Here is a 26871-nt window from a genome sequence, read left to right on the forward strand (position 1 = left end):
AATTGAATTGTGTAATTATATAAATATTTAAATATATATAAAGGTTTTGTGTGTAGCATCCAAATTTTGCGCATGTATTAAAGCTGCTTAGTGATGCCACCAGCGCACAATAAAATATTGTTATATGAAATAAATAAATTTAGAACACTATAAAAGTATAAAGATATATATATATATGGGGAATGTATGTAGTAGCCAAAACATAAACAGAATCCAAAATCAATAATTAGCTTACCAATAACGCAAACAAGCACCGCCAGTTATATCAATTACAAGAAAACAAAAAAACAACTGAACTTCAATGAATTTTCTAGTAAATATTGTAATCAAACCACATTTGGAGACAGATTTTTATGGAGCACACAGAAAAGGGAAGAAAACACCTAATTAGCACACACAACACACAAACCTCACACTAAAGATTTATACACATATACAACAGCAACAGAAAAGTGAAGAGAAACTACTTAAGCCGAGTATTAAAAAAAAATAATAAAAATACATTTAACTTCCAAATGAACAAGAATAATTTGATTAAAAAGCAATGGATTAAATTGTAAATGTATTAATTGAGTCCGTAAATATAAAAGCAATAATTTAAATTGCTTATTAATTAAACTGAGAGATAACTAAACAAGTAAAAAGCGAAATATATAAAAGCTAAAGTTAAACAGGAAGTTAAGCACATTTTTAATGTGTGCAGTCAGAGAGTCTTTTCTAATTTCAACTTTTTCCATTCTGTAACTATAATATATATTTTTGATTAAATATTTATTCATTTTCATATTAATTTTCATTTTCTACAGCCTCTTACTTTGGCTCTCTAAACCTAAAAAAAACTTTGTATATATAAAAGACAAATAACGAAGCAAACAATAAATGAGATTTAGAACAAATAATAATAATATTTAGTTAAAAAAATGTCGTAGTGGTAATTAAACTAAACAAAAATTATTAAAATATATTCGGTATTTTGTAGAGCATCTACATGTTGCATTGATAATAATTTACAAATATTATATACATGTGACGGCTATATACAAAAATTATTGTTGTTCTAACAACACATAAATAACATATTTCAATTTAAACAAGGCAAAAACTCCCATAAACAGATTTGTTAAGGCTCTCGAGCCTGAGGCAACAACAATTAAGTACATTTTCAAGAAGACTTACGAAAACAAGGCAAAATAAACACATTCTATAACTAAAGAAAAAAGAAAAACAAAACAAAAAACACATTTCAAGAACTATCCAAAGACTAAGCCAGAAATTCTTACATTTCAAAATAAAAGAACCTAATTATACGATGAAGGAACCTTAGCCAATTAAGTCCAATACAAGAGAACACCACAGAAAAATCCAACACAACTAAAAACGAACCCAAATAACTATTATATATTATATGAAAAAAAAAATATATATATACATATATATATATATATATATATAAATATATATATTACTTGTTAGTTCGTGTCATAAGAATATATGCGAAAAAGCAAAACAACAATTGAATAAAATGAATAATGTTAAAAACTGCATTTCAATTGGGGAGACACAAAAATGAAAAATACAAAAATATTTAATGATTTATGTTTAATTTTTTTTGTTAGTACAAATTTTATTTATTCTGTTTAATATACTCTTATACTATACTTTATCTCTCTTTTATAGCTCACAACTCTTAAGAGAACAGACAGGCATTAACAGTGGGTCATCAGCCGGCATCAATAGCCGAAATCATTAATGCAAAAACAAAATCACAACGGTTCTTCCTCTCGCATCATTTAATATGCATCTATACTCTCTCACTCACATACAAGCATACAATAAAGACGAGATCAAAAGCACAACATATCTACTCAAATCCATTTCTCTCTATTAAAATTAACTCAAAAACTGACAAAAAGCTCAATAAATTATTTATACATACCTTAATTCTCGAAGAAAATATGAAAACTCGTCTTGAATAGAACAAAAACAATATAGTTTCCTAATTACAATTTATTTAAGCACAATTATACGCGCACGCTCGACTAAATCTGCTCGCGCCTACGCTAAGTCGAATAACTTAAATAGCATAGAGTCCACAGCTGCTCTTTCCACTCACACTCACGCAGGAATAGTCAACTTAAGTAACGGGATTAAAAGCACAACTTCGAACACTGAGGAGCTCACCAATACTAAAATGAAACTCTTAAATTAAGTGAATTGAATGTGTATTTAAAAAACGTTGCTTTTGAAATAACATGTGTTAATTTAAAACCAAAAAGAATAGAAATTATGTATATTAATATTTAACAATCGACGCAGCCGCTAACGCAACGGACACGAGTAGACTAGAGTATAACACTATACTGGCTGCCTACTTCCAATACGAATACAACCGCATTATATGCTAAACTGCTTGCTTCCAATGCTGCTTTAAAGCTTTATTTCGTTAACTCAAAGAGACAACGCGATCCAATGAGAGAGCTGCCATAAGAGCAACCAGAGGATATCGTCTAAACACCAGTGCCCCCTCTCCCGGTTAACAAAGAAATAAATTCCATAGTTTTTATTCTTTTCTCCCATGAGATCCACATACATATGTAATAATGTGTATGTGTTGTGTGCTCTGTGTCGTTGTGTTGTTAACGTTTTTGGTCCATTAAAAAAAGTGTATCTTATTGACTAAACAAAGTTGCCATCCAGTGATGAGAGATGTGTCTGATTCAGAATGTGCGATTCTATTTAGTTGAAATCACGCGCCGATTTGCCAGAAATGGATGCGTCCAGCTCCTTATTGCTGACGTCCATGGTTCGTATGCCACGATGGCTGTGCAATGGGTCTGTCGCGCATACAAAAGCCACCAGGACAGCAATTGCCACCGGGGCAACCCGATGGCGGTGATCCACCCATGCGGGAACAATTGCCGTTCGGACAATTAAAGCATTGCCTGGAGCCGAACTGGGAATTGTTATATTGAGAGTATCCGTCCATGGTGATTTGTTGCTTTGAGCTGAAAATAAAATTTTAATTTTATTTATTTAGTTTATTTTTTTTTTTTTTTTTTTTCATTATTTGATTTCAATTTACCGGCTAGAATTCCGTTTCACAGCTGGCAAATCGGTGCGTTATTTTTCAAAAAGAAAAAATAACAAAAAGAAAAAACTTTTGAAGTGCTGAAACACTTCTGATTTGTTTGAGGTATATGAAAAGAATGAGCTATTCGACTACACAGCGCTCAGGGGTTAAGCCGAGCAGCGCTGACAGCAATTCGTTCGCCTGCTACGTTTCGAACTTCATTCGAATCGACGACAATTCGAACTGAGAGCAGAGCGCAGGCGCTGCAACTGACAAAGTGGTGAGTTTTCTGCACTAAGAGGCGTGGCTAAATGCCACGCACTCACACAATGATAATTGTGGTGGGTCGGTGAGCGAAGAGAGGTCGGAGAGTTTTTGGGGCATAGAAAAAATGCGACTTCTTGATGCCACAAATTTGGCATGTGAGTGTGCATATATGTGTATATGTGTACGTATGTGTGTGTATGTGTGTGTGTATTTGATGGGAGGAGATGCCGAGCAGCGGGTGTGGAGTATGAGTTAACGCTGGCGTTGCGTCAAATGACTTTGCATTCTGACTGGCTAATATAACCGCAGGATTGTATCAAAGCGACGGGCTGCACTCAACGTGCCTATGTGTATGTGAGTTTGTGTGTGTAAGTGTGTGGAATGGTTGGATTAGTGTATTACAGTATATGCGACTATATAACCGGCGGCTACCAAATGGGCTGTGTAATAGCTGCCGCGCTCCTTTCCGCTCGTTATAGCCAAAATACCAAAATACCGATTTACAAGACTCCACCCACAAAATGGCAAACATACATGCATATATACATACATACATTCTTGTATACATATATACAGATATATAAGACGTTGTCCGCTAAGCCGACTCCGGCCTACGCAAAATTATTCACTATATAAGAATATATACATATACATGTACATATAAAGGTAGATGTGTATGTGTGTGTGCAACCAATACACAATGTCACAAAAGTCATTTCAATTTAGATGCGAGTCAGTAAATCAACCCCTATCAACATACCAACAACAACCAGCCAGTGCCAGCCCAGAAAACGCCATTGCGAATTTCTCGCAGCGTCACACATACACACACATACATGAAAATCTTACACGCACACATGGGCACAGCAGCTTACACACGCACATATATATACATAGGTGAATGCATACTTACGTATATCATACATACGACATATTTTTGGCTATCCCCAACTGAATACGCTACACAGAATAATTGAAGGAACTACAATATATTTCATATTTAAGTTTGCTAGAAGATAATATGATACATAATAAAATATTAATAAATAAAATTTGGTACATACAGTGGGATGCAAAAGTGCAAGCAGAATAATTAATCATTTTATAAAACAATATTTAAAAATAAATAAAGTTATTGCTAATAGGAGTTTATAGTCAGAATATTAAAATTGACTAAATCAAAGCAGTTGTTGAAAGGAAAATCTGTTGATTATAGCATTGGAAAGTTCTTAAAAACAGATTTCTGAGCTGTGATTACCATTTTTGTGTTGAATACAATGCAATAAAGCATTGTCCTAAAATCCAACTCAAGATATTATCGATAATTTTAAATTATTAATATTAATAAAATTTCACTGTAATGTTTATTATTTCCAATAAAAAAATACATACTATTCAACAATCGACTTAATGCCATTCAGTTTTATACAACTAATAATGTACTAAAAATTTATGTATTTTAAATAAATGATATAAATATATAACACATATGATATAATAATAATTTAAGTATTTGTATAAATATTTATTTGGAATAATAATATATAATAGAAATATATGAAATACAGTAAACTTGTCCATCCAAGCTGTATATCATATTTTCCCCAACTTTATTCCATTCTTCAATTCACTTCACATTGCCCCAAATGCCCCAAAATTGTAGCGCCACTCACAGCTGAGATCCTGACTTTAGAACTAATAATCCGACAGCCTACAAGCGCAGGACGAACCAAAAATAAGACAAAAAGAATGAAGGGAAAAAAGTAGCAGGAGCAGAAGAGAAGCCAGCGAGGCATCAGCCCGAAGACCAGCAGCAGCAGTCACGACAGCGACCTCTGCCGGCAAAGATATTTGCTGTGGCACAAATACAGAGGTACACAGTGGAAGAGGCCAGGCGCAAGCAGGACACATATATACAAAGAGCCAGGGACAGAGAGAGAGAGAGAGAGCAAGACAACAGATGCCATTACCAATACACAGACAGAGCGACGTCAACGTCAGCGACTCCAGCTACGACGACGACGATGTCGCCTCGTTCCGTCGCTAGCTTTTCATCATTCTTGACATTTTGTGGTGAATTGTCGAAAGCCACAGGATATGTCGCTGTGTGCGTGTGCGTGTGCATGTGCGTGTGAGTCTCTATGTGGGTGTTTGTGTGTGTGCAAAGAAAAAAAAAAGTTAGAAAATGGTGGACGGCAGGAAGTCTCCTCATTTGCTGTAATCGCATCAGGCGGCAGGCGCAGAAAAAAGGGCGTTTTCCGGTTGGCTGCCCGCCTCTGCCCGAGCCATGTCCTTTGCCGTTGCATACCCTTTGTGGCGCCCACTCTCGCAGGGGATGAAATGTAACATTTGGTAGCTTTTCGTAAATTTTCGACTTTTTCGTCGACGTTTTGGTTTTTCGCAACGCGCTGCGCTTTCCACATTTTCATTTTCATTTTGCCTTTTCCTCATTCGGTTTCGGGCTTTTCCGTGCTGTGCTCTGTCCTGTCCTGTCCTGTGCTGTGGCTCTGCTGTAGCATCGCGCCGAGGGTGGGTGGCTGGGGTGGGTTTTCTTTCTTTTTCTTTTTTTTTTTTTTTTTTTGTTGGCTGCCTTTGGCTTTGCGCTGCATCCTGTCAAATTGACTGCAAAAAAGGACCTCTCCTTTGGCAGCTTCACTTTCGTAATTGGCGGTCTGCTCTGCTCTGTTCTGCTCTGCTCTGCTCTGCTTTTGGCTCCGGCTCCGGCTGCGGCACCGGTTCAGCTTCAGCCACTGCTGGCTGCGCCATTCACAGTTGGTCCGTCAGCCAAAACGATCCGCATCCGCTCCGCAGCAGCTGCGTCGTCGTCGCCGTCGTTGTCGTCGTCCTTTGCGTCGTCGTCCTTTGCGTCGGCAAACGTAATCAACAATTTTTCGCGTGCGTTAGTCAAATTTTGATTTGTGATTTGTGATCTCCCAGTGCTAATTGTGCTCGAACTAAAAATTCACCAAATCCCAGTTAAATATATCGTGTGATTAGCGCTGTCAACATAAACTTAACCACGCTGGATACTTTAGGGTTTAAATATTTCCACCAACGGAAAATGGGCACAGGTAAACATTGAAGAGTCAGCCGTAACACCGACGGAATTTTCTGTGATTCAGCAAGCCGTCGCTATTTCAAAGCAATAGTAAACCGTTAATTACACGACAAAATAAAAAATATAAAAACTATTCAACTGAAACATATATATGAATAAATAAATATATTTATTATAAATAATAAATGAATAAAACTTCATATGACACAAAAATATGCATTTGAATACAATAAACAATTAAAATAAGTATAATTATGTGTACAATACAAATTACAAATGAAAAAAAAAAATTTGAATTAGCTACTAATTAATATAAAAAATAATTTTACAAATATAAATAATATTTGTATTTATTTTATGAACGTGTCTAATATTCTTTCTATTTGGGGCTCTTATTTAAAATTATTAAAGCTCACTTATTTACTGTTTGAACCTCTATGTGTTACTAAATTCGTGTTAATCTAAAGTTAAAAAAAAAAAAAGAAATTTATTTAAATAATTATTCAAAGGAATTTATATTGTTGAGCTGGAATTTATAATGTTCATTGCTGATTTTTAAGATTACTTGAGGCAACATAAAAAATTATCAATTACATATTTACTGTTTATTTAAATAAAAAATTAAACTTGAAATGTATTAATTGGAAAGTATTTTTAAAGGATATTTACAAATCTTAATTAAAATCAAAACTGCTTTTGATATACTAAAATAATATTGTTTAAAAAAAAAACAATCATTGTACCTTAATTCATATAATTTTAAAAATATATTACAAATATACAACACATTATTGTTGTTTGATTTATTAAAATAAGTATAGTTTAAAAAATAGTTAATAAGGAAAATTCATAAATAATATTGTAATAAATAAATTACAAAAATTTAATATAATAATAATAGTAATATAATAATACTTGTGTTTTTTATATTATATATTTTATTATTATTGTTGATCTGAGTATTAATATAAAAATATATATTTCCATTGTAGCTGTCATTATTAGTATTGCAGTTTTAGTTCTATATAATCTTTATTATTATAAATAATATATCAATAATAATAATTTTTATTATGATCAGTAATAATATTACTTACTTACTTTTTGTAAATATTTTTGCTATTTTTTATGTATCATCCATCTTATTTGACATTTATATATATATATATATTTTTTTTAATTCATTTAATTTTAATTCATTCTATTTTTCTAATTTTTCAGCTTCATTACCTATTTCACAGCCTAAAATGGTCTTTGATTATAGCATCCTTGGTATTAATAATCCACTTATATTTTTCAATATTTATTTGAAAAATAGCTTTTAATTCATTTTAATAATTAAAATTTAAATAATAATAAAATCTGTATTTTACAATATATACTTGAGGACAGAAATAGCTTTAACAGTTATTTTAATTATAAAAAATCTGTACATTTCATTCAGATCCAACCAAATCGATACTGAAGTTACTTCAGTTCAGTTACTTCCATTTTGATTTGCCTAATTCGCTATTCCCACGCCCGAGCTGAACAAATCCCACGTTCGCCCACACCCACTGAACTGAGTGGGGCAACCTTTTTAGCCTATGAAAACAATGCAGAGATTTCCATACCAGTCAAAAAGCATATTGTAGACCAGTGCAAACTTAGATATAACCCGCTCGCATGCATAATGCGAGAGTTGACGCAACTTGCTAAACTAACAATAACGCGAGTGCGACTGAGAGAGGAGGAGAGGAAATAAATAGAGATACCAATGCCAAGGCATAAATAAACAAAAATATTTAAAATCAACAATAAAAAATTTTTTAAAAAGAAAACAAAAAAGCGAAAGGCAACAACTATATAGACTGCAGAGTGTGCCACCCCAAGGGGTCAGGGTCAGGGGTGAAGGATTCGAGACTGGGCACGCACAGCCACTCGAGAGGTGTTAACACGCAGCGGACAATTGGCGATGCGCAGGGTGTGAAAATTGGCAACACGCGTCGCAACCAGAGACCACAGGCAACCCAGCCGCAGCCGGAAACCCACCGACAGTTGACAATATGTCAAATGTCACAAAGGACAAAGGACCCCGCCGGGAAAAAAAACACAGAGCAGGACAACAACAAACGCAAACGGCCGCGTTTTATTTTGACAAGTGTCCGAGTGTTCAACTTAATTTGTGAAGCGTGTGTGCCGCTCGCAAAAGGGCTAACATCATATAGCTTGCATTATGTGCTAGCTTTGTGCAATTTTCACTTGCTAATCCGCGACACACACGCACACACCCACACACAGACTAACACACAGCCATACTCATGTGGCAGGCAAATAAAGGGCAGAAGTGCCGCAAAGTATGCAACAACTTTTGTGCGTGCCACTGCGTGTTTACCTAACGTAGGCTTTGACGCCGGGCTTAGCTCCTAAATATAAGTTAAATATGCGGATATATTGCGACACGAGCACTTAAATACACGGCTCAGTTTGCCGACACAGTTTTTGGCATGGCGAAATTCATTTCGGATGTTTCACAAGAACAGAAAATAGTTGAGACTTGATGCTGATTGAAGGAAATATATTGTTTATATTATATTTAACTGGATATAATACCCATTAGTATTAGATTAATATTTTTTTATTTATATTTCATATATTTTATTAGATCTTATCGTATTTTAATTAAATTATAAAATATAAAATGTAAAATATATAATATAAAATATAAAAGATAAAATATAAAATATAAAATATAAAATATAAAATATAAAATATGAAATATAAAATATAAAAATATAAAATATAAAATATAAAATATAAAATATAAAATATAAAATATAAAATATAAAAATAAAATATAAAATATAAAATATAAAATATAAAATATAAAATATAAAATATAAAATATAAAATATAAAATATAAAAATATAAAATATAAAATATAAAATATAAAATATAAAATATAAAATATAAAATATAAAATATAAATATAAAATATAAATATAAAATATAGCATGTAAACTGTAAAAGATAAAATATTAAATATAAAAAATATAAAATTTAAAAACATCTTTATATGTATATATTGAATCAATATCACATTTATATATATAAATCGCATTATTACAATTCATATCTATTCACAGCTGGCGATCGCCTGCTGGACATACCTTGCAAGGTGTGCGGCGATCGCAGCTCGGGCAAACATTATGGCATCTACAGTTGCGATGGTAAGTCTGAGCACTAGTATCCCACTTAGCCAATCGCTCTATGGTTGATTGTCCGCTTCACAGGCTGTTCGGGCTTCTTCAAGCGCAGCATTCATCGCAATCGGATTTACACCTGCAAGGCAACAGGTGATCTCAAGGGTCGCTGTCCAGTGGACAAAACACATCGGAATCAGTGCCGCGCCTGCCGCCTAGCCAAGTGCTTTCAATCGGCCATGAATAAAGACGGTAAGTGCAAAAGGGGCTTTGGGGGCTAGCCGCAAGTCTTTGTTTTGCTAGCCAAATTCATTTAATTATGCAACAAATTAGCCGGGCTTCCTACCCGGGCATAAATTACATTAAACTCAAAAACCAAAAATGCCGCAAGGCCTTTCGCCTTGCTCTAGCTAAAGTCTGCACAGCTCACAGATTGACATGGGAATGCTCCAAGTGCCTTTGCTCCTTTTGTTGTAGTTGTCATTAAGCCGATTATAAATTATACGGAGCTCTCTCTCACACGCTCTACCCTTCTCCATCTGTCTATCTCTCTCACTTTCTCCATCAAGCAGAAGGCAGAGAATTCAAATGACGGCACTTGATTTTTGAACAACGTTTTTTGTGTGTAGTGCATAAATTATGGAAGCGTGACTTTCATTTGCCAGCGAGTCAAGAGCATTGTGGGGTTTGGTTGTGAGTAAAGGTGATTTCAATTAGGCAGTAACATGAAACGTATATGGGAAGGCGACACTGAATTTGATTCTAATCACAATATATGGCAGACTGAATATGTGATCAAAAATTACTTGTTGAAAGCTAAACATATATTTTCTTTAAATCTGTTTAGCTTTCAACAAGCTAGCCAAAATTCCAAATTTAAATTTGATTTTTTTTTTTTTTTTTTTTTTTATTATTTATTTTTATTATATTTATAGAAAAGATATACATTTATATAATAGGAATTTAAACAAAATAATAATAATAATAATATAAATTGGCATAGCCTGCTAAATATTTGAAATGAATTGTTAAAATATACCAGAACTAAATTATTTAATTAAATTTTAGCATGAAAATTATGCATGAAGTTTCGACAACTAAATCTTAATTCACGCTTTCGTGATAATATATCCACATGCTGTTTTTCACATCTCAACACACTGCAAGATCTTAAATCTTAAAGAGTTTTCTTCAATATAAAGATTATGCAATGGAAATACATATAATTTATTAGTTTACTGTATTGGTTTAGTTCTATTGTTATTTTATTGTTTTCTCACATAGACCAAGGCTTTTCACAAAATGAATATGGCGTAATTTAATTAAGCAGCAAATTTTTGAGATTTAAACAATTGAAAGTGAACTAAAAATACAATATAGTATGTAGTTAGTAGACTTAATTTATTTGGATCTCTATTATAAATTAAAAAAGTTAGAATTCTTTAAGACAGACTAAGCCAGAGCACTTACCTATCCATGCGCAAACAAATCTTTCAGCTCTTTTTGCCTGCCACTAATCCTTCTCTACACAATTCTCTAAAAATCTCTCTACCTTTCTCCACTTCATACGCTATTATTGTCCGACAATGAATACGTGTAAATGAGTCTCACTTGAGTCACTAAATGATTTGCATATTACGAACATGCTCAACTTTATTTTGGCCATTTGCGATTGACCAAGCCTTACAGACCGCTTCCGCCCATTTATCAAATACCGAACGCAAATTGAATAGAACCCAAACTGAAGCGAGAAACGAACAACAACTCAATGCAACAATGCTAGCTTTAAAGCTCTTAAGCCAACATTAAATGTAGCATAAAAACACATGACAACGTCGGCAATGAAAGCAATTCACAAACATCTATGGCTATATCTATGGCTCTATGGCTATATGGCAACAGCTCTATGGCTACAATTTACCATTTAGCAACAATCATTGATGGGTTCACTGCACAGTACAACAACAACAATAGCAGCAGCAGCAGTAGCAGCAGCAGCCGAGGGGGACGAACAGCGTGAGAATTGTTGCAGATTTTCTCACACGCAATTCGCCTTTGGGTGGGAGTGTCGATTGACAATGTGCACTTAATAGCGGATTACATGCATTATCCCAACGCTGAAAATGCGACTAAAATGTATTGACAATCAAATGATGATACCAAACTCAGACGTCAGACGCCAGAGGTCGGACATCAGGCACCCAGACCTTAGGACCTTAGACGTCAAATGCGAAATATCTGGCTCTATTTCGAGTCACATGCCCAGAAGATTGTTTTTCCTATTGAATCGAGTAGGGTAGTGGTTAAGACACGCCTTACGGCTTACGCCCGTTCATTTTGCCCGGCCAAAAGAAGGCTGGCTAGGTGACAACAATAGCACAACGGGCAAAAGCACAACAAACAAAAAAAAAAAAAAAAAATCGAAAAAAGTGGAAGCAAAAATAGACAAGCAGTTCGAAAAGCCAAAGATTAGATACACTTACGTTTGAAATTTTATGAAGGGTAAATATGTCTAGGGATACAAAGCAAAATTTGCTTGATGCTGGCTTTTTTTTTTTTTTTTTTTTGTACAGAGTTTAGACTTTTATGTCTATGCAGCTGAAATATCATATTTACATAGAATTTAATTTGAACATTGTTTGATATATTTAGATGGTAAGGGAAAATGGATGAAAAAAAAACCTTGAATTGCGAATTGCTATTATTATATATTAGGACTTTTATTTTGTAATATATATTAAGTAATATTAGTGTTTAATGACTATAAAAATATATAAGAACTATTAATATTTAAATTAATACATAATATTCATCACAAGTTTGTTTTTTTTTTTTTTTTTTTAACTATATATATAATTTATAATAATTATTGTATAATTGTATAATTCTGAATATTTTTTATATTAATATTAGAGATATATATTTTGTTTCTTATTAAACAAGCTTATAAATCTTAATTTAATTTATATATTAATAATTAATTTTTCGTATTTAATATTTATTGATTTATATACATATTATAGGAAATCAGGACTTTGAAATGATGACTTTGTCTGCAATAACTAGAAGGAGGTGTGGCAGACACCTTGAAGTAAATTTAGCCTCTGCCCGTCTGTCTGACTGACTGTTGTTCCAGACGGAATTGCTTGAATTGTATATAGAGGCCTTAAATTTTGGGTTTTATTTTTGTTTTTATAATTATTATATAGATTTATTATTATTTAATTTTATTATTTAGTTTTAGTAGCCAAAAAAAATTACAGGGTTTTTTATTGTTCCTGAGAAAATATATATTAATCACATTAAATGAAAGTATACAAACCGATAACAATTTCATTCCCCTACCTGATCAATTTCTTTCTATATCAAGATTTTGTTCAGTCAAGTCGAGTTTTTTGCTCAAGAGCTATATGTATATTTAATAATATCAAAACTATTTAGTCGAACGATAGTCTATAAGCAAATCCGTTAAAAATAACTTTAATCTTTATATTAAAAACATAATATATTAGTAACCTACAAGAAATAAATTAATACAAACAATAGAAATGACATGCTCATCATCTCCCACTGTCTTGCCACATGCTGTCTGGCCAAGTCTATTGAACTCCATTTCTGGTAGAGCATCTGAATGCTGTGTTCCCGGACCCGAACATGTGTTTCTACTTTTTCCTTGTGCATTTTCTTAGTTTGCCGCTGGAAAGCCTCATGTTAGCTGCCTTTTTGGGGTTTTTCTTGGCTGGTTGCCGTACATAAACAATAAACACACACCCACACACACACACACGCTAACACACAGACATAAGCTGACTGTAACAGCGCAGCCCTTCGCACAGACAAAGTGCTTTTGTTGTTTAGAGCAAAAAGCAAAAAAGCCACAAAAATCGTTCAAGGCACGTTTGTGTTATATTTTTCGACCCAACATAAGAGTAGTTGCTCCTCCACAGAGCTATAGTATAAGCCACGCCTCCTGCTCTGCTGCTTGTGCTGCTGCCTCTTCTATGGCATTTCTGGTGCTGGCTATGTGGTTAGCCATTTTTAGTTGGTTTCCATTTTGTTTGTGTTCCGGGGCGATGTTATTTTAGTCTGATTTCTCGATGTTGTCCATAAAGTTAATTAGAAAAGCTGTCAGTGCTGTGAAATAGTGTTGCATAGCAGTAGATCAAGAAATTCTTTAATAACACTTGTATATCTCTGGCTGTCTCGCTCTTTCTCTCTCTCTCTCTCTCTCTCTCTCTCTCTCTCTCTCTCTCTCTCTCTCTCTCTCTCTCTCTCTCTCTCTCTCTCTCTCTCTTTCCGTCTCTTTTGCTCACTCTCTCACAGAGATAAGTTATGATGGGAAAATATGACAAACAGCGCACATTTTCATTTTACTTTTACTTTATCTTACTCTCTATCTCCATCTCTCTCCCTCCCCTCTCCTTTTCGCTGCCTGTCTTATAAATGTTGGCCGCTTTGTATGCTAATATTTGAAAAAAAAAGGCGACACGGCGAGAGCTTCCCTTAACAAATTATGTTGCCACTTGTCACATTTAATGGTATTTGCATTTGTATACCAACAAATGGGTGTCAGGCATCATCATCACGCATAGTGATGATGCTCTCTTCTATCTCTCTTTCTCTTTCTCGCTCTCTCTCTCTCTCTGTCTCACTCCCCCTCTCTGCCTTAGATTCCTATTTCTTTACAAATATTTACGCGGCATTTTAAGCGGATTTTTCATTTTGAGTGATTTGTGTCGCTTTTCCAAATCCCATCCGCATCATGGGGGGGAAGCGCTAGCAATAAAATGTCCTTTTGCGGGTCGTCCACTTTATTGTGTGGGAGTGGGGCGGGCGTGTGGGGGCGTGTGCGTGTGCATATTTAAGTCTTCATATTTGCCGGCTGCGTGATGAGCCGAAAAGTGAGCTCTAATGGCTCTGGCATTTGAGAAATGTGGGAAGTATAATATATACGATATAAGCCAGTGTATATATATATTATATAATATTCAAATTATAACAATTTTATTTACTCAATCTATTGCAAACATAAACGTTAAATATACCGTTATAGATATGAAGCGCTGGCCAATTAGAATCTAGATTTTGGAAACAGATATTGGTTAATATTAGCTAAGGTTTTTTAGAAACTGAGTCTGTAACTTGAAATAGTCATAAGAATTCGTTAGAATTCCTCTTTTACACACAAATAAGTATATAAAAGCTAATTAATAAAATAAATAAAGTTGAAAATATAAAGACAAGTTCCTTTTTCCTTTTTCCTTCTTTAAATATATTTTTTTTTAATTAAAAAAAAAATTAAATATAAAAAATATAATGAAAAAAAAAAAAAAACCTTATTGATTTTAGCAAGATATTTTTTTGTTATTTTGTGAGAGAGACTTTTAAAGCGTGTTAACAGGAAAAGATTTGCAATCCATTCTCATCACGTAAAATTCTCTCATATGTAAGTATAGTCTGGCTCTAGCTTATAAAGTTCCATAAACAAAAATTTCAAAATATATAATATATAATATTTGTTATTGATACATTTATAAGCATTCAATTAAATATTTTGAAACATGCGAAAATTTCAATAACAATTTTGAATCCTTGCGAGAACCGCACAAGCGCTTGTCCTGTTCTTGCTTTGCTGCCTTAAAAGTCGTTGCTCTATGCCAAATCCGTGATCGTTAAAATTTACTTTGAGTTTATCTAGGCAATTGAATTGTAACTTTAGCACTTTCCGCAAATTGAAAAGTTCACAAAGCCAATGGCAAACAGAATGCTTAACGCAAATGCCTTACAACTCTGGCCAAGCAGCAGATGCAGAATACACAAGATAAGCAACAGCAGCCGCAGCAGGAACAGCAACAGCAACAGCAACAGCAACAACAACAACAGCAACAGCAACAGCAACAACAACAACAAATAGACACAAAAGCCTGCTACAAGTTCAGTCAAGTGCAAATTTAATGAAAAAGGGAACTGTAAATGGAAAATGCTCACACTTTATAGTTCTTCGGCTCCATCTTCTACGTTTGCTTCATCTGCTTCCACCTTCTTTTTCTTCTTCTTCTGCCTATAGAGTATACATGTTGCAGCATACTTCTCGGGGCAGTTAAGCCCTTTTGTCAACAGTCTGAAACACTGTAACCGAAACGCCGTATTGTCAATCGTCTGCGTTTGCGGTTATTGCAAATGAAGTTGCGCTTGTTTATGTCTATATCTATATAAATGGATGTAGGTATGTGCATATACATATACGTATATATATATATATAGTCGACTTTTTGGCGACTAATTTCATGACCACATTTATACGTATTGATTTTGTGTTGATGTATATGTTATATATATGTGTATATATACATATATATAAATATATATACATATTACATGCTTGTAGCTTGTAGCTGCCCGCTTCGCACGCATTGCGTCCGCCATATTACGTATACGCACTGCATTTACACATGACTGCAGGCCATGCCATACACAAAGCAACCCCTCAGACACACACACACACACACACTCACACACTCGGCCATTCGTCTGTTTACATGCGAACTGCAGTGCTGCTCTTAATTGACATTATAGCCTACTACTTTATGTGCATACACTTTTGATAGGCAGTGTGCGACATGTAAATGCGCCTGGCTTGCATGTGTCACACACTCACACCAAACAGGAGTGTGCATGTGTGTGTTTTGGCGTGTCTGTGCCTGTGTCTGTGAATGACAAAAGTGTCAGTGTCAACATTAAAAGCGGATTTAAAATCACTCACTCACTAGGCCCTGACGACAGAGTCAGAGCATAAAAGCCTTTCGCCTCCTCCTCCTCCCCGCTGGATGTGAGCTCAACCATGCAGCTGACGCATTGTAAAAATGGAGCGAGGCAATGGCAAACGACAAACGGCAGCAAAACTTGTTGTTAAATATTCAAAATGGGCTAAAGTTAAAGGTTATGCATAAACAAATAAGTAAATCATAAGCCGAAAAACTTTATATGCATTTCACTGTACGAAAATAAAGCCGAAAATTATTAAATCAAATTTCATGTACATATTTATCGAAAATCTTATATAGAAATATGCAACTATATAGAAATATGTAATATAAAAAATAATGCATATCAAATATTAAATAAATAAATAATAATTTTCATAATACATAAAAAATATATAAAATAATATTGGTCTCCTATAAAAATGAAACTTTTGATAATATCAACAGTCAAGCAGGATGAATTGCCTAGCTGGTAATTTTAGAAACTAATTTCCTTAGTTGTAAGGTCTGATGCTAATAGATCATGATAATAGGTGATACTTATAATTGGATTCTAGTATAATTTAAATTGCAAACTTATTTCTTAGTTAGAAGTGAGATAATTGATGATAACTATTATTGATTTTATTGATTTTAATAATTTTGTATAACTGAGTTTTAATGTATATAAGTAATGTTGTATTAATTATACATACATATATATCAAGTTATACTAATTAAGTATTATTATACGATTATTAACAAGTCATTTCTTTGTAGAGGAATTTCCAGAGAATTCCAATTCGATTCTCTCAACTACTAATACGTCTTTGTCTTGCTGCTCTTACCTAACCGTAACTATTTCATTTCTGTGGAAGAGAACGGCGTAGCATAAGAGCACCGTGTTCCAGAAATTTAATTGTCTACATATGTTCTCGTATACGGAGTCTATATTACGGACTGTATGAAAGCAAACGGGATTTGACTTTTAATAAAACAGAAATTTTTACTAATGCAACATCTTGAGTATTCTGAGATCATGTAGATGGGGAGATATATGTATAAACGAACGGAAGGCTAGATAGTTGAAAAAAAAAGAAGCAGAGGCAGAATCATCACAGTTCTTACTTTTGATCAATAGAGAATAACGCTTTCTAGTCTTTGTCAATATTCAAAGCAAAGCAATCTTCCACCTGTGTAGACCATATCAAATCTTAAGTAGATTTCATTCAATCCGTGAAATTTGACAGCTGTTTCACTTGCCAGATAAAACTAATACTATGCCCATTCAAATATAGGGCAAGTTCTTATCATTTATCGCAAGTGGAAAGCAATTGGAATCGCAACTGTAACCGTACGTGGCCCACGTAATTTGTCACTCGACTGGGCGAGGCGCCACCCCCCGAGTCGAGGACTGCTTGAGCTGACATAAACAATGGGCATTATGGACTATTATGCACTTTACAGTTGCTAAGCCAAAGGCGATGCTCATCTGTGCAGTCCAGCCCCTGGCTGAACGAGGGGGTGTGTCGACACACACACACACACACACACACACACCCCGTCTCATGCCATTGCCAACCGCATCGAATCAGTTCAAGTGTGTTTTTTTTTCTAATTTCACGGTTTCTTTTTTTTTTTTTTTTTTTGTATTTCATTTTAATGCTACGTTTAGCCATGTTGCCTTATTTACTTTTCATTTGCCTGCCAAACAATCGTATTTTTATTTTTATTATCTGCAGAGTTATAAGATAGCAAATACTCGATGCTATATATGTATATATGTGTATATATAGGTATATACATACATATATCGAGAACACACTCATTACGAGGCTTTGCGCTTTTCAGCTTACCAACAGCAGCAGCCGCAGTCCAGGCTCTTGAACCACCCCCTCCCCCTGCCCCCTCATCATTGTGGGCTGCCAGTTGATGATCATTCATTGGGATTTTTGCGTGTCTCGGTCGTGAAGTCGGCAAGCGCTCGACTCTGAGAATTTAGCAGCTGCTACACTTCACCTCACTCACTCTCTCTTCATCTGCCCATCTCTCTCACTCACTCTCTCTCACTCTGTGTCTGTCCCTTTCTGTGCCACTTATCATTAATTTTTCTACCGCATTTCTCTGTCTGGCATTCTGACATTTTTGCCTTCACCCAGAGCTCTGGCGCTCTGGCCTCGTCCCTGTTTTGACATAATTGTTTTTGCTTGAATGCTTTTCCACTTCCGTAACTCCCTCGCCTGACCGCCCCTCCGCATCTCCGCCCGTGCGCTGCCCTAATTAATTGATTAGCTTCAGCAAATCGGTCAATATGTTCTCGCCGTTTCTTTTACACGCCGTTTTTATTGCTCTACGCTTCGAGGATGCGTAATGAGTTGCTAATTAGATTTGTAGATAACATTTCCTTTTTTTCTTTCTATTTCTCTTCAGGTTGCCCTGAGAGTTTGGGCAGGTGTTGGCCGAGCGGGCAAAAATGTTAAGTCAAACGTAACCACACATTGATTGCAACAGTTTTAGTGGCAATTTTTATAAACAAATAAAAATATGCATTTGAATACAAAATAATCTCTTGAAATAAGTTTTATTAAAGTTTTTTCTTTTTTAATCTACCGCAAATTACATATTAAAACATATTTATTTACATCTACACTATAATATTAAAAAAATTTTTTTTAATTTTAAATCAACAAATTAATAGCGAATTTAAAGAATTTTAGCAGTTTCTAGGTTTACCTAAAGCTCTGAGAGTTTCTATGTAATATTACATTTAAATTAGTTCTGTGATTCTTAGCAACTGTTCAATTATTTTGTATAACAAAAAACGAATAATAAATATTAAAATATATATATATATATAAAAATATAGTGCGCTGTCTGACTAACTGAAAGATAAACTTGTTGAATATAGGGTAACTTTTAGTCACGTACAGGGAATCCTATTGGGATATTATTGTTATATATAATATAAAATATAAATATTCTAGCCGCAGGCCCCAGCAGTCAGTGCTTAATTTCCAGTATGATTTTCTATTAACTATATCGATTATTATAATTATTAATGAATATTTCATTTTTTAATGCACAATCTCAGGGAATCTTAAAAAACATTAAAAGTAAAATTTTTAAACTATAAAAATATTTTTAAATATGAAGAAAATAAACAACAAGCATTGTTAAGCTGCTGAGACGTGTCTTGGCCCTTAAATTAATTCAAAGAAATTTTGGACATGGATATTCAGTTTATTGCACGTATTCAGTTTCCTCAATTTGTTATAAACATGGCTTTGGCAGTCGTGCTGTCCACCACAGTCATGCAATATAGTCAATTTAGATGTCGTCGCACGTTTATCGAACTATTGTAGCTGCTCACGCACTGCGATCGTCGATTTAGTCGATTATCGAGCAAATAGCAAGGAAAACAACGAATGAGCCAAATCTCTTATTAATAACAAGTAAGAAAGCTCTAGTCGAGACTGCTCGACTACGAGATCCCCTGAACCCTTGGAGCAATAGATATTTCAATACTATTTCGCGACTTTCAGCTTACACAAGAAACACGCAAACACACACACACACACGCACGTACGCACACACAGGTATACATACACACACACGCATACAGACACACATACTCACACACACGCATACAGACACAAATGCATACACACACACACATACACATACAAGCAACCACGCATAAACACGCATGGGCTGCAGTGTGCGCTTACTATGAGAACTTAATTGTTTAATAACTTTTTTTTATGGACGTACGATCTTCATGAAACTTTTAGATTATGATTATAACATGAATATGCATGTAATTTCCAAAGCACAAGTCTCTAGTATTTGAAATACGCTTTTTACAAAAGTGAGGGTGAGGGGGTGAATTTAGAGGTGGGGGGTAAATTTTAACAAAAACCGAAATTGTATAAATTGCATATAAGCATACATTAAAAATTTGGAGACTCTAGCAATAAAGGTGTAGAAGATATAATTTTATAACTGGGTTTCGATAAGGTTTTTTATCGATAAAAAAAGATCGAGATGAGTTATCGATTTTTAATGATAAACTTGATATGCGCGCTGTAATTACGGACATTTTAAAAAAAATTTGAAGTCTCTAGCTCTTATATCTTCTGAAATCGACGCGTTCATACATACGGACAGACGGACAGACGGACAGACGGACAGACAGACGGACAGGGCCAAATCAACTCAGCTCGTCACCCTGATCAAGAATATATATACTTTGTGGGGTCTGCCACGCCTCCTTCTCCCTGTTACATACATTTCAACAAAACCATTATACCCTGATTTCCCATTGAAAATGGGTTCAGGGTATAATAAATCTCTCTCTCTAATGGACAAGTCTCTTCAATTCTTTTCAAATGTAATGAGAAGAAGAATTTAAAGAACTTACGCTGAGTGCATGAAATGTCGACGATATGACAGACGATTAAAAAATTCACTTTCGAATGAGCTATATCGACTCTAGAGAAGGTATAGGCGGGATATCCATTTCTCTACTGCCAAACATACCGTACAATTTTTTTATATTTTATAAAATATAAAATTAAAAGTATACACATATGTATTAATGTTTATATGTATGTATGATGTGTAGTTTTATATAGTAAATATATATTTATAAAATTAAATTATGGATATTTATGGGAAAAAGACACATATAAATATATATTTAAAAATTATTGCTGCTTAAACTCAATCAAATTATCAATATACTTTTCAGCATATAAAATTAAAAAAATAAAATAAAAAACTGTATATAATTTAGTATACATATTTCATTTATTTTTTAAATTTTATATGCTAGAAAGTATATTGATAATTTGATTGAGTTTAAGCAGCAAAAACAAATTTTTTTTTATTTAATATCACTTCTTTTTTTGTAGTACTCTACGAAATCTCCCATTAGTTTATTTCGCGCATGTTATATTATTTTAATAATATTTTTTTAAATGATTAATTAATGCACCATTTCAAACATGCTCTTTACATAAAGAATATATTTTTATGTATAGCTTAAAATATAATTAATCATGCTCCGCCTCCTATTCCAATACACCTCCGGCTCTCTCACACTTCATTTAATATTCAGCCAATGACCTTTGCGGCGGCATCTTTGACATCTTTGACATCAGCCCGCATTGCTGCAAGCAAAGTAGGAAAATCGCCTCCAGTGATTTGCCGCTGTGCCGAGGCAGGCGGCTGAACACGACTTTTGCATTTTGCATCCATAACTTTGCCAGCAATCAAATCAGCTAGCTTCTTCTTCCACTTCCACTTCTTCTTCTTTTTCTTGGTTCATTTTTTGTACCAACTTTAACGGCGCTGAAACAAAATGGCGTCGCTTCAAGTTAGAAAAAGCTGGAAAAGTGCTGTGGGGACTGAGCCCGATTGAGGGGGGCGTCATAAAAAGCGCAGCAAAAGCAAAATCACAAAAAAACGCAATTTTAATTTCTGCTTATGCCCTTAATTTTTTGCCTTTTTCACACGTTTCTTTGTTTGAGCAGCAGCAAACTTCGGAGCCAGCACGAAGGCGTCGCGTGCCAAAGGGTTAACAATTTGGCCAAGAGTTTTCCGGTCTCAGGGGGCTGGAGGCGGGAGACGGGAGACGAGAGGCTCACTTGCCCAAGTCGAAAGGGGAACTTTTTATTTTTGATGCAGACCGCAGTTTTTAAGAGTCTGCCGGGGCGCTGAGAATAAAATAAAAAGCGTTGTCGCAAGTTTCGCCAGATGCCGCTTAACCCGCAGCGTAAAAATTTGATGAGTTTGGCATTTTCTTTAATTGAAATTTGTGATCTTTTGAAAGCTTTGCCGCGACCTGAAAGCCGGAGCGCGGTAGCTGTAGCTAGTAGTTTTCAAGTGCCACAGGGGCCGTCAACTGGCTGCAGTCACTTCAGCGCATACACACATACAGAGAGAGAGAGAGAGAGAGAGAGAGAGAGAGTCGCTCACACATGCGATTAGCTGCGGATTAAAATGTCACCCCTTTTGCGCTGCGTCACGCACAAGATACAAGATACAAACGCGCACGCTATAGATACATTTAATTACAAACAAATAAAAGTCATGACAGCAACCCACACAGACAGAAAGAGAAAGAGAAAGAGAGGGGGAGGGAGGCAGGGATAGAGAGGGAGAGAATCATGTGTGTGTGTGTGTTGATCCACGTCCAGGCTTGGGGCATATGCAACAGTTCACACGACCTGGCTGCCACTACTAAAGGACTAACATCGGGTATCTCTCTGTCTCTGCCTCTGCCTCTGCCTCTCCTTCACTTTCTCCCGTTCTCTCTGATTCGCATTTTAATAATCGGTTTATTATGCCTGTGTGTATGTGCTTAGCTGCTTATACAGAGCCAAGTGTTGTTTGCTATTTGCCTATGCGGAGCCAAGCCCGCCCCGCCCACACTTCAAAGCGCTGGCAAAGTTTTCTGCCGGGCAACAAAGGGAAAAGTAACAGAAGAAAGCCACTCAAAGTATCTTTGAAATTAACTTTATTTATTTAACTACTTAAAAGCAGATTAACGCAATTACACACTTGAACTGATTTTATGCAAAACAGTTGAGCAAACGGAAACGTAAAACGGAAACGGAAACGGAACAAACAAAAGCGTAGTCAGATCCAGGATAAATGTAAATGCCGCAAAAAAATACAAAATAAAAAGCAAAATCAGCGGAAAAATCCATTGAAAACTGAGACAGTTGAGATACATTCAAATACAAGAGAAATGCGTGTAATCAAATCTTATCAATTCAGCCACATTTGCGTTTTTCCAGCTTAAATATGTCCTTAGATAATTCGCAATGGAATTTGGTGTACACCAATATAATCTTGAGTTTAGACTTAGAGAATAATTATATTTCAATGTTAATTATGTTAATCCGCAACCGATTCAACTCATAACGGATTAGATTATCTCATATCATATAATCACTTCAGTATCAGTATTCCCAATCTCACTCCAAATTTTCCGTTCACATTTTGCAGCGGTTCAACATGAGCGCGGTCCCCGCAAGCCGAAGCTACATCCGCAGCTACATCACCATCATCATCACGCGGCAGCTGCAGCGGCTGCTCACCATGCGGCCGCCGCCCACGCCCACCACCACCACCATCATCACCATCACGCCCATGCGGCGGCGGCTCATCATGCGGCGGCCGCTGCAGCCGCCGCTGCCGGACTGCATCATCACCACGGCAGCCATTTGCCCGTGTCGCTGGTGACCAATGTCTCCGCATCGTTCAACTATACGCAGCACATCTCGACCCATGCACCGCCGGGCGGCTTCCATTTGCCCACAGGTGCGAGCCAGGGCGGTGCTCCGGCCCTGCCACACCAGGGGCAGCCGAGCCATGGCGCCCAGTCGGCCGGATCACATGCTACGGCCTTTCATCATCCGACCCATGGACATGCGCTGGCTCCGCATGCCGCTCTGCAGAATGGCGGTGGTGGCAGCGGTGCACTCGGTGGTGCAGCTGGCGGTGCGTCAAGCGTCGCCATGACCTTCCCACCCCACTTGCTGCATCACAATCTGATCGCCGAGGCGGCCAGCAAGTTGCCCGGCATCACGGCGGCAACGGCAACGGCTGTGGCTGCTGTTGTCTCCACCACGCCGTATGGCCACCACCCGGCCACCTCGTCAGCCATCGCAGGGAATCACAGCAGCAACAACAACTGCAGCAACAACAACAACAAGAACTACTCGTCGCCCTCGCCCAGCAACTCCATACAGTCCATCTCGAGCATTGGCTCGCGCAGCGGCGCCGGCGGCGCTGACGGCGCTGGCAGCCTGAGCCTGGGCAGCGAGAGCCCGCGCGTCAATGTGGAAACGGAGACGCCGTCGCCGTCGGCATCGCCACCGCTGAGCGCTGGCAGCGTTTCGCCAGCTCCCACGCTGACCGATTCGCAGAGCTTGGCCGCATCCAGCGCATCGCCGCATCCGGCACAGAGCTCGACGCACTGCCTCAGCGACAACTCGCATCAGACGAACAATCCGGCAACGCCGCCCACAAATGCTGCGCTGCTCATGCACAGCATTCATGTCAACAACAACAATAACAACAACAATAGCAACAATAACAATAACAACAACAACAACAATCTGAGCAACAATAAACAGCTTAGCTACACTTCTGGCTCTCCCACGCCCACAACGCCCACACCTCCGCCCGCGGCGCTGGCAACAGCGCGCTCCAGCAGCGCCTGCCACGGCTCAAACGGTTTCCTGGAACTGCTGCTCAGTCCGGACAAGTGCCAGGAGCTCATCCAGTATCAGGTGCAGCACAATGCGCTGCTCTTTCCGCCGCCGCTGCCCCAGCAGCTGCTCGACTCGCGCCTGCTCTCCTGGGAGATGCTGCAGGAGACGACGGCTCGTCTGCTCTTCATGGCCGTGCGCTGGGTCAAGTGTCTGATGCCCTTCCAGACATTGTCCAAGAACGATCAGCATTTGCTGCTGCAGGTGAGCTAGATAACTAACTAGAGTTCAGTTGTAGAGAAATTTCTGAAGAGATTTTGGTCTTTTAACTGAGATTGGACATTAACTTCATTCTCAAATTTTCATTTAGTGAAATCAAATTCACTTGCGCTGAAACTTTCATTTCCACCTGACGAGGTGAATTTTAGTTTTATTTGATATTCCATTTTCACAGCTCCGAGAAAATGTATGGCAATTGCTGAATTCCATTAAAAACAGGCGATGGAATAATAAAATAAATAATAACTTAGCTAGCAGGCAAACTCTGAGAAGAATTTTAGATGAGGAAGTAAAAGCAGTGGCGTAGTGAGGGGGGTTTGTGAGTAGGAAATGTGTTTAACATGAATGGACGATTTGGTTCTTTCCCCTTTAAAAATGGGAAATCTGGCTATATTAGTTATCTAAAACCAAGCCGAACCTATAAACTATATGTATATATTCCTGATCAGAATGAGAAGCTGAGTTGATCTAGCCATGTCCGTCTGTCCGTATGAACGACAAGATGCAATATATGTATTATATAGCTAAACATAGCTCTTACAATTGGATAATATTACTATAGTACTATCCATCTATAACTACTACTGTGAAAAATTGACTTACCGCCATCTCAATCTTTCACAACTCTCCCAATTAGGAATCCTGGAAGGAGCTTTTCCTGCTCAATCTCGCTCAATGGACCATTCCCTTGGACTTGACGCCCATACTGGAATCGCCGCTCATCAAGGAGCGCGTGCTGCAGGATGAGGCGACCCAAATGGAAATGAAGACCATACAGGAGATCCTCTGTCGCTTCCGTCAGATAACGCCCGATGGCAGCGAAGTGGGCTGCATGAAGGCCATTGCACTGTTCGCCCCCGAGACCGCCGGCCTGTGCGATGTGCAGCCGGTGGAGATGCTGCAGGATCAGGCGCAGTGCATACTCTCCGACCATGTGCGGCTGCGTTATCCGCGTCAGGCCACACGCTTCGGTCGGCTGCTGTTGCTGCTGCCCTCGCTGCGTACGATACGAGCGGCGACCATTGAGGCGCTCTTCTTCAAGGAGACTATCGGCAACGTGCCGATAGCACGACTTCTGCGCGATATGTACACCATGGAGCCGGCACAGGTGGACAAGTAGATGATGACTCGCTAGGCTGGCTGCCTAGCTGGCTGACTGTCTGTCTGGCTGGCCGGCCATTTGTTGTGAATTGGGCGTGGCGTGCTTCCAAATGTAATCAAAATCGATGCGGCAACAATTTTTGCACTTGCAAAAATATTTTTGCTCCAACTAAACTAGAAAGAAAAATTATAAAAAAAAAAAAAAAAGAAGAATATATTTATAAAAAGAATGGAAAAATGGAAACGAAACGTTGATAAAAAAGAAAAGTAAAAAAATTGCGACTGCAGCTGCGACAGTTCACAGCGCGTACAGCGCTCGTGTAATAGATACATTGCCACGCCCCTCCGGCCGCCTCTGGCTGCTTTCACGTTGATTTATAGCTCTGTTCGCGAGTTATTCGCTACTTTTCGTTTATTTTCATTTTTTGCCCTCTCTATCTCTCTCGTTCTCTCTTTCGCGCTACTTTCTAACGTTTTATTTTTTTTTTTCCACTCTGCACTTTATTTATCTTTCATTCGACGTTTTGTCGTCGCTTTTCTAAAAATTGCTCATGTTATTTCAGTTGGCTGGCAAGCAAAACCCACCTGCAAGCCAGGCACCTACACAAACTCCACTCCTCCCCGCCCCACTCCCAGAGCACCCTTGACCTGCTGCAGCAGTCAATTGCCACCCAACTCCCACTTTTGATTTTCCCCGTTCCCCATTTACCCTTTTTACACATTGGCTTTTTTAACAGAGAGTCTTTTCACTATGCAGAGATTCTTAGGCATTTAGCAGAGCCTGCGACACAGCTGTTAATAATAAGCTTGGCTTTATGTTAACATCTTACTTTTTGCAGAGCTTCTGTGAATGCTCATAACAGTATTTACAGTATCGAAGCAGCTGCTGTGACAGCCCAAGCTAAACCTTTGAAGAGAAGTCCTATACGAATATTTAACAGATTTCTC

The 26871-nt window shown here is 36.9% G+C and overlaps 1 protein-coding gene and 1 long non-coding RNA gene across 2 annotated transcripts; one reads left to right on the forward strand and one right to left on the reverse strand.

The window, feature by feature from the left end:
- Positions 1–2545: 2545 nt before the first annotated feature.
- On the reverse strand, positions 2546–3299 carry LOC26528555. Its single transcript, XR_001449427.3, has 2 exons — positions 3083–3299; positions 2546–3005 (listed from the first exon to the last, which is right to left on the reverse strand). It is a non-coding gene; the product is annotated as an uncharacterized LOC26528555 (long non-coding RNA).
- A 2382-nt stretch (positions 3300–5681) lies between these two features.
- Positions 5682–26719, forward strand: LOC6576714 (protein dissatisfaction). Its single transcript, XM_032729033.2, has 5 exons — positions 5682–6408; positions 9522–9605; positions 9669–9830; positions 23336–24807; positions 25460–26719. Exons 1-5 carry the CDS (start codon positions 6399–6401, stop codon positions 25940–25942), a joined length of 2211 nt encoding a protein of 736 aa, XP_032584924.2. The 5' UTR covers positions 5682–6398; the 3' UTR covers positions 25943–26719.
- Positions 26720–26871: the final 152 nt, after the last annotated feature.

Source organism: Drosophila mojavensis, unplaced genomic scaffold (genome assembly GCF_018153725.1).
Source record: "Drosophila mojavensis isolate 15081-1352.22 unplaced genomic scaffold, ASM1815372v1 contig_36, whole genome shotgun sequence".
Taxonomy (NCBI): domain Eukaryota; kingdom Metazoa; phylum Arthropoda; class Insecta; order Diptera; family Drosophilidae; genus Drosophila; species Drosophila mojavensis.